General features: G+C 44.9%; 1 protein-coding gene across 2 annotated transcripts in view; it reads right to left on the reverse strand.

The window, feature by feature from the left end:
* KDM4A (lysine demethylase 4A) overlaps window positions 1-13,483 on the reverse strand; it is a 2,334,711-nt gene that overhangs the window by 2,094,149 nt on the left and 227,079 nt on the right. For both annotated transcript variants that reach the window (XM_044085421.1, XM_044085420.1), the window contains exon 4: window positions 5,263-5,377. In XM_044085421.1, the coding sequence (XP_043941356.1) occupies window positions 5,263-5,377 (115 nt within the window). The remainder of the gene's footprint in view (window positions 1-5,262; window positions 5,378-13,483) is intronic.

Here is a 13,483-nt window from a genome sequence, read left to right on the forward strand (position 1 = left end):
AAAAGATAGGCAGGTGGTAGTGCTTGATGAAGGTGTGCACAGAACTCCAGGTAGCAGCCTCCAGCATATCCCTGGTAGGGACTCCCTTGAGAAATGCTCTAAAGGTAGATTTTGCACTAGTGGAATGTGTTCTGACCCCCTGACGGGTTGGTTTCCCATGGTGCTTGTAGCAGAAACGGATGCAGTGTGCTATCCATTTGGAAATGGTTTGTTTTGGAATGGCCTTGCCCTATGCCCTGTTGCAAAGCTGACTAGTAACTGATCAGATTTTCTGAAGGGCTTAGTCCTATCAAGGTAGAATCTGAGCCATCTGTGCACGTACAAGGAGTGCCGGATTCCTTTCCCCTTTTAGGGAAGGAGGTTGGCAAATGGATGGATTGATTGAGATCCACACTGGACACCACTTTGGGCATAAAGGAAGGGTTAGCCCTGAGGGAAACCCTGTCAGCATGGAAAATAATGAAGAGTTCCACAGCCATGAGTGCTTGTAGCTCGGACACTCTTCTAGCTGACGTGATGGTTAGAAGCAAGGCTGTTTTCCAAGAGACAAATTTTAACTCTGCTGACGCTGCAGGCTCAAAGGGGGGGGGGGGGCCACGGGCTTTTCCAGTACAAAGTTAAGGTCTCAAGCAGGGGTGGGTGCTCTCCTTGGCGGCCTTGTTTGCCCCTCTCAGGAACTGTTTCATAAGAGCGTGCGAGAGGAGAGGTGGTTGAGTGTTGTAATGAGCAGAAATGGCTAAAGCATGTATTTTAATGGAGGAGAAGGACAGGCCATTGTGGAGTAGGTAATCCAGGATAAGAGGCAGACACAAGGCAGTGTTGTGTCCTCTCCTTTAGATTGACTCCATGAGCAGAACCTTTTTAACTTATCAGCATAGGATTTTCTTGTACTGAGTCTTCTGGCTTCAAGAATGACGTCCAGCACCTGTTTGCTTAAAGTTGCTAGGGGAGAATTCAAGGAATAAGCCAGATTGCAAGATTTAGGGTTTGCAGTTGTGGATGCAGAATCTGTCTCTCCTGCTGAGAGGGGAGGGTTGGATTCTGGAGTAAGTGCCAGGGAGGCACAGTGTCAAGCTGCACATGAGTGGGTACCAGTGCTGGTGTGGCCAGTCTGGGGCAATCAGAACTGTCCTTGGTCTGTCATGCTTTACCTTGAGTAATAATCCTGAAAGGAGGGGCAGAGGGGAAAAGGCATAGATTGAAAGATTTACCCATGGAAAAGAAACAGCATCCACTTTCTAGGCCCTGCTGTGAAGATTCCTGGTGCAGAATTTGCTGAGGCAAAGAGATCCACCTCTGGGGTCCCCCATTTCTGAATCAGAAGGTTGAAGGTGCTGTGCTCCAATTGTCACTCGTGTGGGTCCAGGAGATTTCTGCTCAAGTCGTCAGCCAGTAAGTTTTGTTTGTCTGGCAGGAACTGGGTTTGCAGATGGACTTGAATGTCCAAGGCCGTGTTCCACAGGGCCATGGCTAGCCTGCAAAGTGGGTAGGAATGGGTTCACCCCTGCTTGATGATGTACCACATAACTGTGGTGTTGTCCGTTTTTAGTAGCAGTTGTCCTGGAAAGATTAGGGATCTGAAAGCTGTCAGGGCATTCTGTACAGCTAGGATCTCTTTTCGGTTGATGTGCAAATGAATTTGACTTGGGCTCCAGTGGCCCTGAATACATTTTCCGTCCATGTGTGCCCTCCAGGCATAGTCTGATGCGTCTGTGGTTAGGGTCTGGGCAGCTTGGGGTTGAGTAAATGGCAGTCCCTTGTTGTGGTTGCAGGCTTCTGCCCACCAGAGAACTCTCTCCTTAGACAGGGTATGAAAGGAATGATTGGTGCCAACATTCTCAGGACCTGGAAACAAAGACTTTTTAAGTACCATTGGAGTTTCCTCATATGCAGTCTTGCATATGGAATCAGCAGTATACACGAGGCCATGAACCCCCTAGGGCTTGCAGTATTTTTCTTGCAGACAGCTGGGTTCTGGTGGCCATTTGTTTGAAGTAGGTCTGTCAGATAGACTTGTTTTTCTGAGGTGAGGAATGCCAACTGGGAAGGTGTGTCCAAGCTTGCTCCCAGGAATACAATCTTCTGACTGGGTACCAGTTTTGATTTCTTTTCATTGATGGTGTACCCCAACGAGGTGAGAAGGTTTTTCACAAATGTCAGGTGCTGCAGCAGCACTTCCTGACTGTCTGTCTGAATCAGGCATTCGTCCAACTATGGGTAAATTTTAATATTTCTCTGCCTGCAATATGCAATGGCTGGAGCCAGGCATTTTGTGAACACTCTGGGTACAGTAGATAAGCCAAAGGGAAGTGCAGAGAACTGATCATGCATAGACCCTGAAATGTAGATACTTCCTGCATGATTCCCTTATGGGGATATGCAGATAGGCCTCCTTTAAGTCTAGGGTGACTAACCAGGCATCCTTGGCTAGCATAGGAAGAAGCTGTTGCAGGGAAAGTATTTTGAATTTTGGCACCACCAGGAAGGTGTTGAGAATGGAAAGATCCAGGATTGGGTGCCAAGAGCCCTCTTTCCTGGGTACCAGGAAGAGTCTGGAGTAGAATCCTTAACCCCTGTGTTCTACTGGAACCGGCTGAATAGCTCTGATATTGAGCAGGGAAAGTACTTGGTTTTGAGCCTCTGCCCATTGGTTTGGAGGAAGGTCTGGAAATCTACTTGGGGTTGGCAGTGAATGGAAGTAAAATTTGTACCCCTGGGATACAACGTTGAGGACCCACCGGTCCTGAGTGATGGACATCCAGTTTTTTGCATGAAGGGCAAGTTTTCCTCCTAGGGGCACAAGCAATTGGGCAGGGCTGGGGAGTGGAGTAAAGAAGACATTGTGAGCTTTTTCCATAAGGAGGTGCCTTACCACTCCCTGCTTTAAGGGTGGGGGCACTCCACTGCTTAGATCTCTGCATACCTTGAGACTGTAATCTGGGTGGTTTGTTTCCCCTGGGTCTGGTTTGAGAAGGTCTGGAGGGGGCTGGAAAGGACCAGTGTTTGGAAGGGCAATCCCTACTGAATCTGGAAGGTTGCACTTGTAAGAATTCTTTAACAGTCTGCATAGACTTAGCTTTTTCTTCCATCTTTTTAAGAACCTCTTCTGCTTTGGTGCCAAAAAGTCCTTATTCAAAGGAGCGTCTAGTAACTTTGATTTGACATGGTCTGGCAAGGTCTGCTCCTTCAGCCAAGCATGTCTTCTCAGTACAGAGCCAGTGACAGCTTCCTGGCAAGATGCTTCTAGGGCGTCAAAGCCACACTGCAAAGTATGCTTGCTGACTTGGCTTGCAGAGTGCATAAACTCCTGCAATTCATTATTTTCTGCACAGTCTGAAAATGTTGCCACTTTTTGTTTAATAAGTTCCATAATATGTTGCTGGTACTTCAGCATGTGAAACTGACAATGCAATGCCCTAATAGCAAGAGTTGCAGAGGTATATACCTTCTTAACCCATCTGTCCAAAGCTCTGGAATCCCTGTCTAAAGGCATGGGATTCTTGGCTGTAGTAGCCATGATACCTTTAGGCGACTGGGAAATGATCTGTGGGTCAGCAGTAGGATTCTTGAAAAGAAATGTGTGAGTGTCAAGTACTCTGTAGTACCTGTCTGGTTTCCTAGGGGTAGGAGGCAAAGTGTCAGGATTAAGACTGGATTCCATAAAAACATCATCCATAACATCCAGGACAGGGGGTATTGCTAACAGCCTGTGTTGAGGCAACCATAAAGACAAACTGGGCCACCAAACGATGCAGTCTCTTACACAAAAAGCCACACTATGAAAAGACAGAATCCAATTGATGAACAATGAGTGGATTCTGTCTTTTCATAGTGTGGCTTTTTGGCCCAGTTTGTCTTTATGGTTTTACTGCCCTGGTGGGTGTTACATGTTCATTTTTGTGTTGAGGCAACGCTAGAAATTCTCAGAGTCTCTTTTAGGACTGAGGATAGTCTTAGCATTCCCAGTGGAAATGCTCTCGTAAGGTATACAAGGTTTCACCAAAAGAAAAATCCTCTGGAGGGGAGGCAGAGGGAATGGATTCCTCTGCATCTGAATCCTCATAAGTAGATAAGGGCATGTCTTCATAATAAGAAATTTCAAAAACATCGGACTCCTGGTCTGTAGAAGCTGAAGGGGAATGGACTCTGTCTCTTAGCAGGGGAAGGCTGACTTCCCCTAATCAGCGTAATAAGGTCTTCAGCCATTCTAAGCATTTGTTTTTGTGGCATGGGAGCAGGTGCATGCACTTTGGTCATCGGTTTTCTAGGCGTAGTGCTTACTGTGGGCCTAAGAAACTAGGTAGTTTTGGTTAAAAAAAGAACTCGTCAGCTTGAGTCAAACATTGGTTAAGCGAATAAATGCCTCAGAAGCTGGTGCCTGCTCAGCGGCTCCGAACCCATCCAAGGTAGAGACATCCACAGGTTCCACAGTCTAAGAAGAGTCTTGCGGTATACCGGACTCTGAATAGGTCTCAGTAGAGGCCTGCGAAAACATTGAAGTGGGCATCAGGGGCTGCAAAAGCGACTCACTGAGTACTGGCAGACTGACAACTAGCTTAACGGAAGCGCCGTCGGCTATTTTGGACCTATGTGGTCTTTCTCCGTCTTTATCTTTAAATTTTTTCGGAATATCGGTAGTCAGATGGCTTACCGAAGCCATTTCAGAATACAGAGATAGAGAACAAAAGAATTTAGCCATAAAGAGAGCCTGATGACAAATGGTTCGGGTGTTAAATAAGGCACAAAATCGATAGCGAGGGACATCGTGGTCTGGGCCTAAACAGGTGACGCAGTAAGAATGAAAATCTCTGTGAGGTATTTGCTTTCCACAGGCAAGACAATTGTTAACTTTTTCTGACATCGGTTAGAGCAAGAAAAAAGGATCTCCAACAGGGTACTTAGCTTTAGAAGACTTCAGGATTATTAAATTCGTAAACGAAAATTCAGGTAGCGGCCAACTGGCACTTGCGAACTGCTTCTGCTTTGGGCTCCTCGACAAGAAAGACTGATGTAATGGCGTCGGCTGCCTATTTTTATATCCCCGACAACCTGACATCGGTCCTGGAGCGACAGCATCCGACGCAGGAATACTAAGTCTCTGGTATTCGGGCCGACTGAAGGCTACCTGCAGGCAGATAACCCAAGTGTGATGACTGCAACAGCGAAACACGAAGAACATCTACTTTCACAAATTTAAGCTTCAGAGCTACAATTAAATTAAGAGTTGACATTCAAAAGTGAAGATTTAAAATTAAAATGTACCTTATCGTACAAAGTGCCATTAACATCTGCACCATAGATTGGAGGATTAAATGTCAAATTTTTCCAATACTTCCTTTCAAGATCATCAAAGTCAGTATAACGTGGTGTACAGTACCTGCAAAACAGAATTGAGCAGCTTTCAAAAGGCAGACAGTTAACAAGGAGTCAGTACACAAAGAAAGAAAAATTACACTGACAGCACAAAGAATGCAGTATGCAAAACCCAAATGGCATAAAAGCCCAGATTTCAAATTTTGTGCAACAGTGTCTCGTATGCTGCAAGTCTGTTTTGTTAAATCTAAACCGGAAAGGCTTTTGAACACCAAATAAGCAAATTAGAATATTTTCAAGTAATTTGCGTAGGATAAAAAGTACAGTTTTGTACCTACCATAAATGTAGATGTCCGAGAGGTATGCATCTGCAGTCCTAACATATGGGTTGTCCTGCCTCAGGCAGCCCTTCAGTCGGCCGGATTCCAAAGTCTGGGTCTGGCCTCGGCTGATGTCGCACTTCACCCGACGTCATAGCTGCTGTAAATTGGGTATAAAGGCATCAGCCAATGCCATTTTCCTCAGTGTTTCTTGCCCCAGATGCCAGGTGCCCTCTAGGAAGGCTAAATTTGGATAAATGCAAATTATTCCAAACAGTAGAGAGCAAACAATATAAGCATGTATATACATATATACAAACAAATACACCATAATAGATTCCCCCAGCTAGCTACAAGATGGGCAAATACCCTAGGAGTACCACAGAGGGGAAGGAGGGTGGGTAATCCTGACTGCAGATGCATACCTCTCGGACATCTACATTTATGGTAGGTACAAAACTGTACTATGTCCTTCAAGGATGCATCTGCAGTCCTAACATATGGGTAGAATACCATAGCCAAACTGGGGAGGAGGCACTAAGATGATTATGGTGTAGTTAAGATCCCTTGCAAAACAGCAGTTGCAAAACCTGCTCGGGATCTGGAGTATAAAGGTAGATTATAATGCTTGGCAAATGTATGCACGGAGCTCCAAGTAGCAGCTTCTAAAATGTCTTTGGTAGCCACTCCTCGTAGGAAAGCTGTAGTAGTGGCTGTAGCCCTTGTGGAGTGAGGTCTGATGTTTTCTGGAGTTGCCTTTCCATGAAAAGAGTAACAAAATCTAATGCAATTTCCTATCCATTTTGAGATTGTCTGTTTTGAAATTGCTTTTCCTTCCATTCCTGTTGCATATGCTACCAGAAGCTGGTCAGTTTTTCTGTTGGTCTTGGTTCTGTCCAGATAGTAGCGCAATTGCCTGTGCACATCCAAGGTATGTAGTAGTCTTTCCCCCCTGTTCTGTGGGTTGGGGAAGAATGTTGGTAGGTGGATTGCTTGGTTCAATGATACCCTGGAGACCACTTTTGGCATAAAAGTAGGGTTAGTTCTCAAGGACACTATCCTGATGGAAGATAAGGAAGGGCTGTACTGCCATTAATGCCTGTAATTCAGAAACCCTTCTTGCTGAAGTGATTGCAAGCAGGAAAGCAGTTTTCCAAGATAAGAACTGTAATTCTGCTGTTGCTGCTGGTTCGAAAGGGGGAAGTGTTAACTTTTCCAGCACAAAGTTAAGGTCCCATGTAGACAAAGGTGGCTTCCTTGGAGGCTTTACATTTTTAATTCCTCTCAGAAACTGCCTGAGTAGAGGATGAGAGAAGACTGGAGGATCCATGTTGTATTCTGCTGAAATTGCTGATGCATGAATCTTAATGGAGGAGTAAGACAGGACATTGTGGAAAAGTTCTGCTAAGTATTCCAGGATGTTAGCTATGTTTGCTAATGATACATTTTCTCCTTTTGCTGCACTCCAAATGAGGTATCTTTTCCATTTGGCTGAATAAGTCTTCCTTGTGGAGGGTCTGCGAGCCACCAGGATAATGTCTTTAACCCTCTGAGATAAATCTGGGTTATTTTGTTTTATGTAATATTCCAAGCAGCTAGCTGTAGTGTTTTCAAGTTTGGATGTAGGATCTTGTAGTTGTTCTGTGTTAGCAGTAAAGGAACTAGAGGTAGAGGCCATGCGTGTGTCCGAGACATACTCCTCAGTAGCGGGTACCAATGCTGCCTCGGCCAGTCTGGAGCTATCAGGATGATCCTTGGGTGATCTTCTTTGATCTTCAGTAGCACTTTGTGCATCAAAGGAAGAGGTGGAAATGCATATGCAGTCAGGTTTTCCCAACTGAAGGATAGGGAGTCCACCTTCCAAGCAAGTGGGTGGTATGTCCTTGTGCAGAATTTCCTCAATTGGTGGTTGTGTGGGGATGCGAACAGGTCTATTTCTGGTAGTCCCCATTTCTTTGTAATGGTTTTGAAGATGTCTGGATGCAGCATCCATTCGTGGGCATCCGTGGTAGTTCTGCTTAAGGTGTCTGCTAGTATATTTTCTTTTCCTGGCACAAATTTGGCCTGGAGTTGAATGTTGAGGTTCAGGGCCACATTCCACAGGTCCATTACCATCCGGCATAGAGGATATGAGTGTGTGCCTCCCTGTTTGTTGATATACCACATGACTGTGGTGTTGTCCGTCCTTATCAGCAAATGACCCTGTTGAAGAAAAGGTCTGAATGTCTGTAGTGCCTGTTTCACTGCCAGCATCTCTTTATGTGTAGGTTCAGCTGGTCTTGTGTCCATAGGCCTTGTATACACTTGTCCACCATGTGTGCCCCCCAGCCTAGGTCTGAGGCGTCCGTGGTGATAGTCTGGCTTGGGTGAAGTTTGTGGAAAGGCAGTCCTCTGTTCAACTGACAGGCCTGAGCCCACCACAGGAATTCTTGTTTCAGGCATGGTATTATTGGAATCTGGGCTTCTAGACTGTGCTTGTGTTGAGACCATACATTCCTTAGGTACCATTGCAACTTCCTCATATGCAGCCTGGCATGTGGAATCAATATTATGCAGGATGCCATGTAACCCAGGGCTTGCAGGACTTTCCTTGCTGTAAGCTGGTTCTGTGTTGTTAATGCCATGAAATAGAGTGGTAGTTGCTTTTGCTTTTCTGCTGTGAGAAATGCCATCTGATTTGATGTGTCCAGTTCTGCACCCAAGAATGTTATCCTTTGGGATGGTACCAGCCTTGACTTTTTCATGTTGACTGTGTATCCCAGGGCTTGCAGTAGTTGTGTAACCTTTTCCAAATCTTTTGTTAATTTGGTCTTGTTGTCCGCTTGTATTAGGCAGTCGTCCAGGTATGGATAAATCTGAATTCCCTGAAGCCTGCAATGAGCAATTACTGATGCCAAGCATTTCGTGAATACTCTGGGCGCAGTAGATAAGCCAAAGGGCAATGCTGAGAATTGATAATGCTCTGATCCTGCAAGAAATCTGAGGTATCTTCTGCAATCTGGTCGTATAGGGACGTGCAGGTATGCCTCCTTGAGATCTGGAGTCACCAGCCAAGATTCCTTGCCTAGCATGGGAAGAAGTTGCTGTAGGGTCAGCATTTTTAATTTTGAAACAATGAGATAAGTGTTCAGAGTGGACAGGTCTAGAATAGGCCTCCATTGGTTTTCTTTTCTTGGTACCAGGAAAAGTCTGGAGTAAAATCCTTGCCCTTGTTCCATAGGAGGTACCTTTTCTATAGCTCTCATCCTTAGTAGGTGGTTGATTTGTCCTAGAGCGTTTGTTTTTTGGTTTGGTGGTAGGTTTGGCATTCCTCTCTTTTTTGGTAGAGTGTGGAAGTGAAACCTGTAGCCTTTGTCTATTGTCTGTAAAATCCATTTGTCTCCTGTAATGTATTGCCAGTTTACTGAAAATAAGGTTAGCTTTCCGCCTAAGGGTGCTTCCAGTTGTTCCCTGGTAGGCGGTATCAGAGTCAAGTCATTGTGTCTGTCCTGTGGAAGTGGTCGAAGCTGGATCTGTGACAGTACTTCTCTGGTTGTTAGGCTGCCACTGACGTCCCCTGTAGGCACCTCTGGATTGACCTCTGCCTCTTGGGCGCCTATTTCTGCCTCTCTGTGCTCTGGAGGTGTCTGGAAAGGACCAATTCTTCAAAGGCCAATTTCTACTAAACCACGGAGGCTGGACCTGTAAGAAATCCTTGACTGTTTGGACAGATGTTGCTTTTTCTTCCACCTTCTTTAGCACTTGCTGTGCAGGGGAGCCAAACAAACTTTGTTTCTCCATGGGAGCATCTAGGAGCTTTGACTTTACATGGTCTGGTAAGGATTGCTCTTTTAACCATGCATGCCTTCTAATCACTGTTCCAGTCATAGCTGATCGAAAGGAGGCCTCCAGTGCATCATAGCCGCATTTTAAGGAATGATTACTGACCTGCTGAGTGTTATGTACCAAATCCTGAAGGGACTTACGGTCTATAGGTTCAGGAGAGGACAGTTTTTTATTTAGCTGGTCTAACAAAAATTCCTGATACTGAATCATGTGGAATTGACAGTTTAAGGCCCTAGCTGAAAGAGTAGCAGAAGTATAAACTTTTTTACCCCATCTCTCTAATGCTCTAGATTCTCTTTCAGAGGGGAGGGGGTTTTTGGCAGAGGCAGCTGCCACAGCTTTGGGGCCCTGTGAAATGATTTCAGGATCTGCAATGGGAGCCTTACACAAGTGAAAGTGTGTGTCCGGGACCCTGTAATATCTGTCGGGCTTGGCAGGGGCCGGGGGAAGAGAGTCAGGGGCAGTACAGGCATCATTATATGCATCAACAACAACTGTTAGTACTGGAGGAATGGCTAAAGGCCTATGCTGTGGTAAATGTAAAAAGGTCCTTAGCCTTTTCCTTGAATCTGAAAAACCCTGGCCCTGCCATTGAAAATGCTCTCTCATAGCATGTAAGGTTTCCACAAAAGAAAATTCCTCAGGAGGAGAGGCAGAAGGAATGGAGTCTTCTGCATCAGAATCCTCATAAGGAGAATATGGGCCTTCTGGAGGATCTGAGTTTTCTGAATCATCCGAGGAATAGTCTGTAGAAACAGGATCCGGGGGCTCTGCTCTAGGCCTCTTCTCTGGAGGGGGTTGAGAGGCCCTGTCTGGGTGAGGTTGGGATCCCCTGTTCAAAGAAATGAGATCCTCAGCCAGGCTGAGCATTTGGGAACTAGAGGTAGGCCTGTGTGAGGGGGTTTTAGCAGGCAAGGCCTTAGAAGATTTAGCTGCTTTAGCCCTAGAAAAAGCCTTGATAGACATAGATGCAGGGGGCCTAGCAGCTCCACGTGCAGGAGTAGATATGTCTAAAGGAATAGGATCCGATAAATCCTGGGTGCCTGCTACAGCAGGGGTAATTTCAGTAGCAGATTCAGCCATGCTGTGAGGCCTCGGCTATCGGAGGCATGCTTTCGGCCGAAGGAAGAACCGAGGACTCTGTTTCAGCCGAAACCGAGACACTCGCGGTTGGCTTAACCGTGGTTTCGGCCGAAACCGCGGACCGCGAGTGTCGGTCCTTTTCCTTACGCTTTTTAGCTAATTGTGAAGTCGGAGTCTCCGACGGCATTTTGTAAGCAAAAGCGGGACCAAAAAACTCCTCTGCAAACTCCGACCGATGTCTAAGTGTCCGTCGGTTGAAGGAAGCACAGGCTAGACAAGCTGATACGTCGTGGTCTGGGCCTAAGCAAGGAAGGCAGTAAGAGTGGAAATCCTTATGAGGTATTTGTTTCCCACAAGTTAAACAATTATTTACTTTTTCTGACATCAGCTGAGGCAAGAAAGAGTCCCCAACGGGGTACTTAGCTTTTTAGAAGTCTTCGGTAGTACAAATCTCTGGATCTGACCGACCGGCACTTGCAAACAGCTTCTGCTTCGAGCACCGCGCGGCAAGAAAGACTGAGGAAAATGGCATCGGATGATGCCTTTATACCCAATTCACAGCAGCTATGACGTCAGGTGAAGTGCGACATCAGCCGAGGCCAGACCCAGACTTTGGAATCCGGCCGACCGAAGGGCTGCCTGAGGCAGGACAACCCATATGTTAGGACTGCAGATGCATCCTTGAAGGACATCTGACTGAATCATATCTTTACATTTATGTAAAGAAGAATGGGGATGGAAGGTATGTAATAGCTAACTGGACATGTGTAGCACTGAGTAAGGCAATTTTTGCTGGAAGCTAATTTGGTTAATATTTTGAAGTGGTGGAGGCTTTTTTTTACATGTTTCACTTCTAAGTGAGAATTGTATAGCAGGCTGGTACCACCTCTTTTAATAAAGTAAAGTCTGCAGTCAATTAAACAGTTATATTCAGCACAAAGGTGGTGCAGAGAGGGTTATCTGGTCTCAGCCACTTTTCAGTAACTGGTAGGAGGTCTGGGTTGTGAAGAGTTGTACCATTAATTTGCTTGCAATGTTTTGGTCAATGTGGACCAGGGCTGTGCTACATATTAATTTTAAGAACTAGCAGCAGTAAGGTTGGAAATAAATTGTGCAAGCATTTGGGAAGTTTGATTCGGTGTCTGATGAGTGGAATGGGTGGGTGGCTGATGTAGGACTTCACTGATGACTAAGTACTGAGTGTTTGACACAATGAAGGAAGTTAACTGAGGATGTACAAGAGTACCTAGGAATGCTAAAAGTGAAGTGTGTATGTAGGTCAGGTTGGAGCCTGTAAGGGACAGGTAGAAGTGGCAGTATTTGTGAACAATAACAGCATATGTTGGTAACAAAGAGTGATGCTGGATAGGAAGAAGAGGGTCAAAAAGACTGCTGAATGGAGACTAGCATAATGAGATTGCAAGGGGTATGGGAGGTAAAAAGAAGTATGATGTAAAGAAGGATCGACAGAAATGGTGAATGGTCAGGCAAGTATAATTTTAAGGTGTATGGGTACTATGTGGGAAAATATGTTGTAAATTGATATGTATTTATTGAGCAATGTATGAAAGAGAGCGTGTTACTGAAAATGGTGGAGAAATTAGTGGAGAAGGACAGAGAAAAAATGTAAGAAGTTATACAGAGAACTATAAAGTTAATTGCCGTTACTATATATATATATATATATATATATATATATATATATATATATATGTATAGGATCCGGACACATGCTCGACTATCATATGTCCGAATCACAAAACATCTAACACACATACACGAAAGCACTTAACATCGAAAAGCACTTCCGTGTAGGTGTGCCTGTTTCGTAGATCGGACTACAGTGCGGGTAAGGGAAAATTCCCATTTCCCCACTGTAGTGCAATCTCAGAGTGAGAATATTAAAGTAGGGGAGTGTGTGGGGGGCACAGCCCCCGACGTGGGGGGGGTGCAGGAGGGAGAAGCCCCCCTGCAGAAACGTAGATTTTTTTTTTGAGCTACACATACACGGAAGCGCTTTTCAATGTTAAGCACTTTCATGTATGTGTGTTCGATGTTTTGTGATTCGGACACATGCTAGTCGAGCATGTGTCCTAGACCTATATACACACACACACAACACACACACACACACACACACACATATATATATATTTATGCCATGGTGGTAGCATTGTTACCTCACAACAAGAGGTTCTCCCGTTCGATTCTCAGCTTGGGAGTGCCTTCTATGTGGAGTCTGCATGTCCTCCCCGCGGTTGGGTAGCATTCGAAAGACATGCATACGTAAATGGGCATGCCTTTGTTGAAGGGTGGGCATCGAGCTGGCACCTCGGCGTTTCGTAAAAATCTACTACCAATCATTAGCAGACCGGAGTTCCGCTGTGGCGTCCCCTTACCGGGAAAAAGTCGAAAGACATACAATATATATATATATATATATATATATATATATATATACACACACATACACACATTATACACATACATATACATGCACATACATGTATACAGACACACACACACACCCACACGTCTGCTTACTGTCTGAAGATGTAAACATGTAAGATTATAGTATAAAAAATTATGTATGACTGTGTGAGAGAACCCATAAAGTTTTTGCAAAGTAGCTGTGTGCGTGCGTGAGAATGAAATGTGGGTTCAGAATGTCTGAAAAAAAATATGGTTTTAAATTTATGGAATATGCAACAGTAGGAACTAGCAGTGGTATAAATATGGATGAGGTATTTTTAATGCTCATGTCTTTAAGGGGTTGATAAAAATCTTTGAAATTGTGTGAAGAGTTAGGGAATAAATGTACGGATACGGGGGTTCCTGTGGAAGTGGGGTGCAAAGGAAGGAAGCAGCAGAAGTAATCCCTTGCAGTAACTGAAAACAATCACTGTGTACAAACAGTACATTGTTGAAACGATCACTTTTAA

The sequence above is a fragment of the Protopterus annectens genome, chromosome 10.part0, assembly GCF_019279795.1.
Source record: "Protopterus annectens isolate FY-2018-M chromosome 10.part0, PAN1.0, whole genome shotgun sequence".
NCBI lineage: Eukaryota > Metazoa > Chordata > Ceratodontiformes > Protopteridae > Protopterus > Protopterus annectens.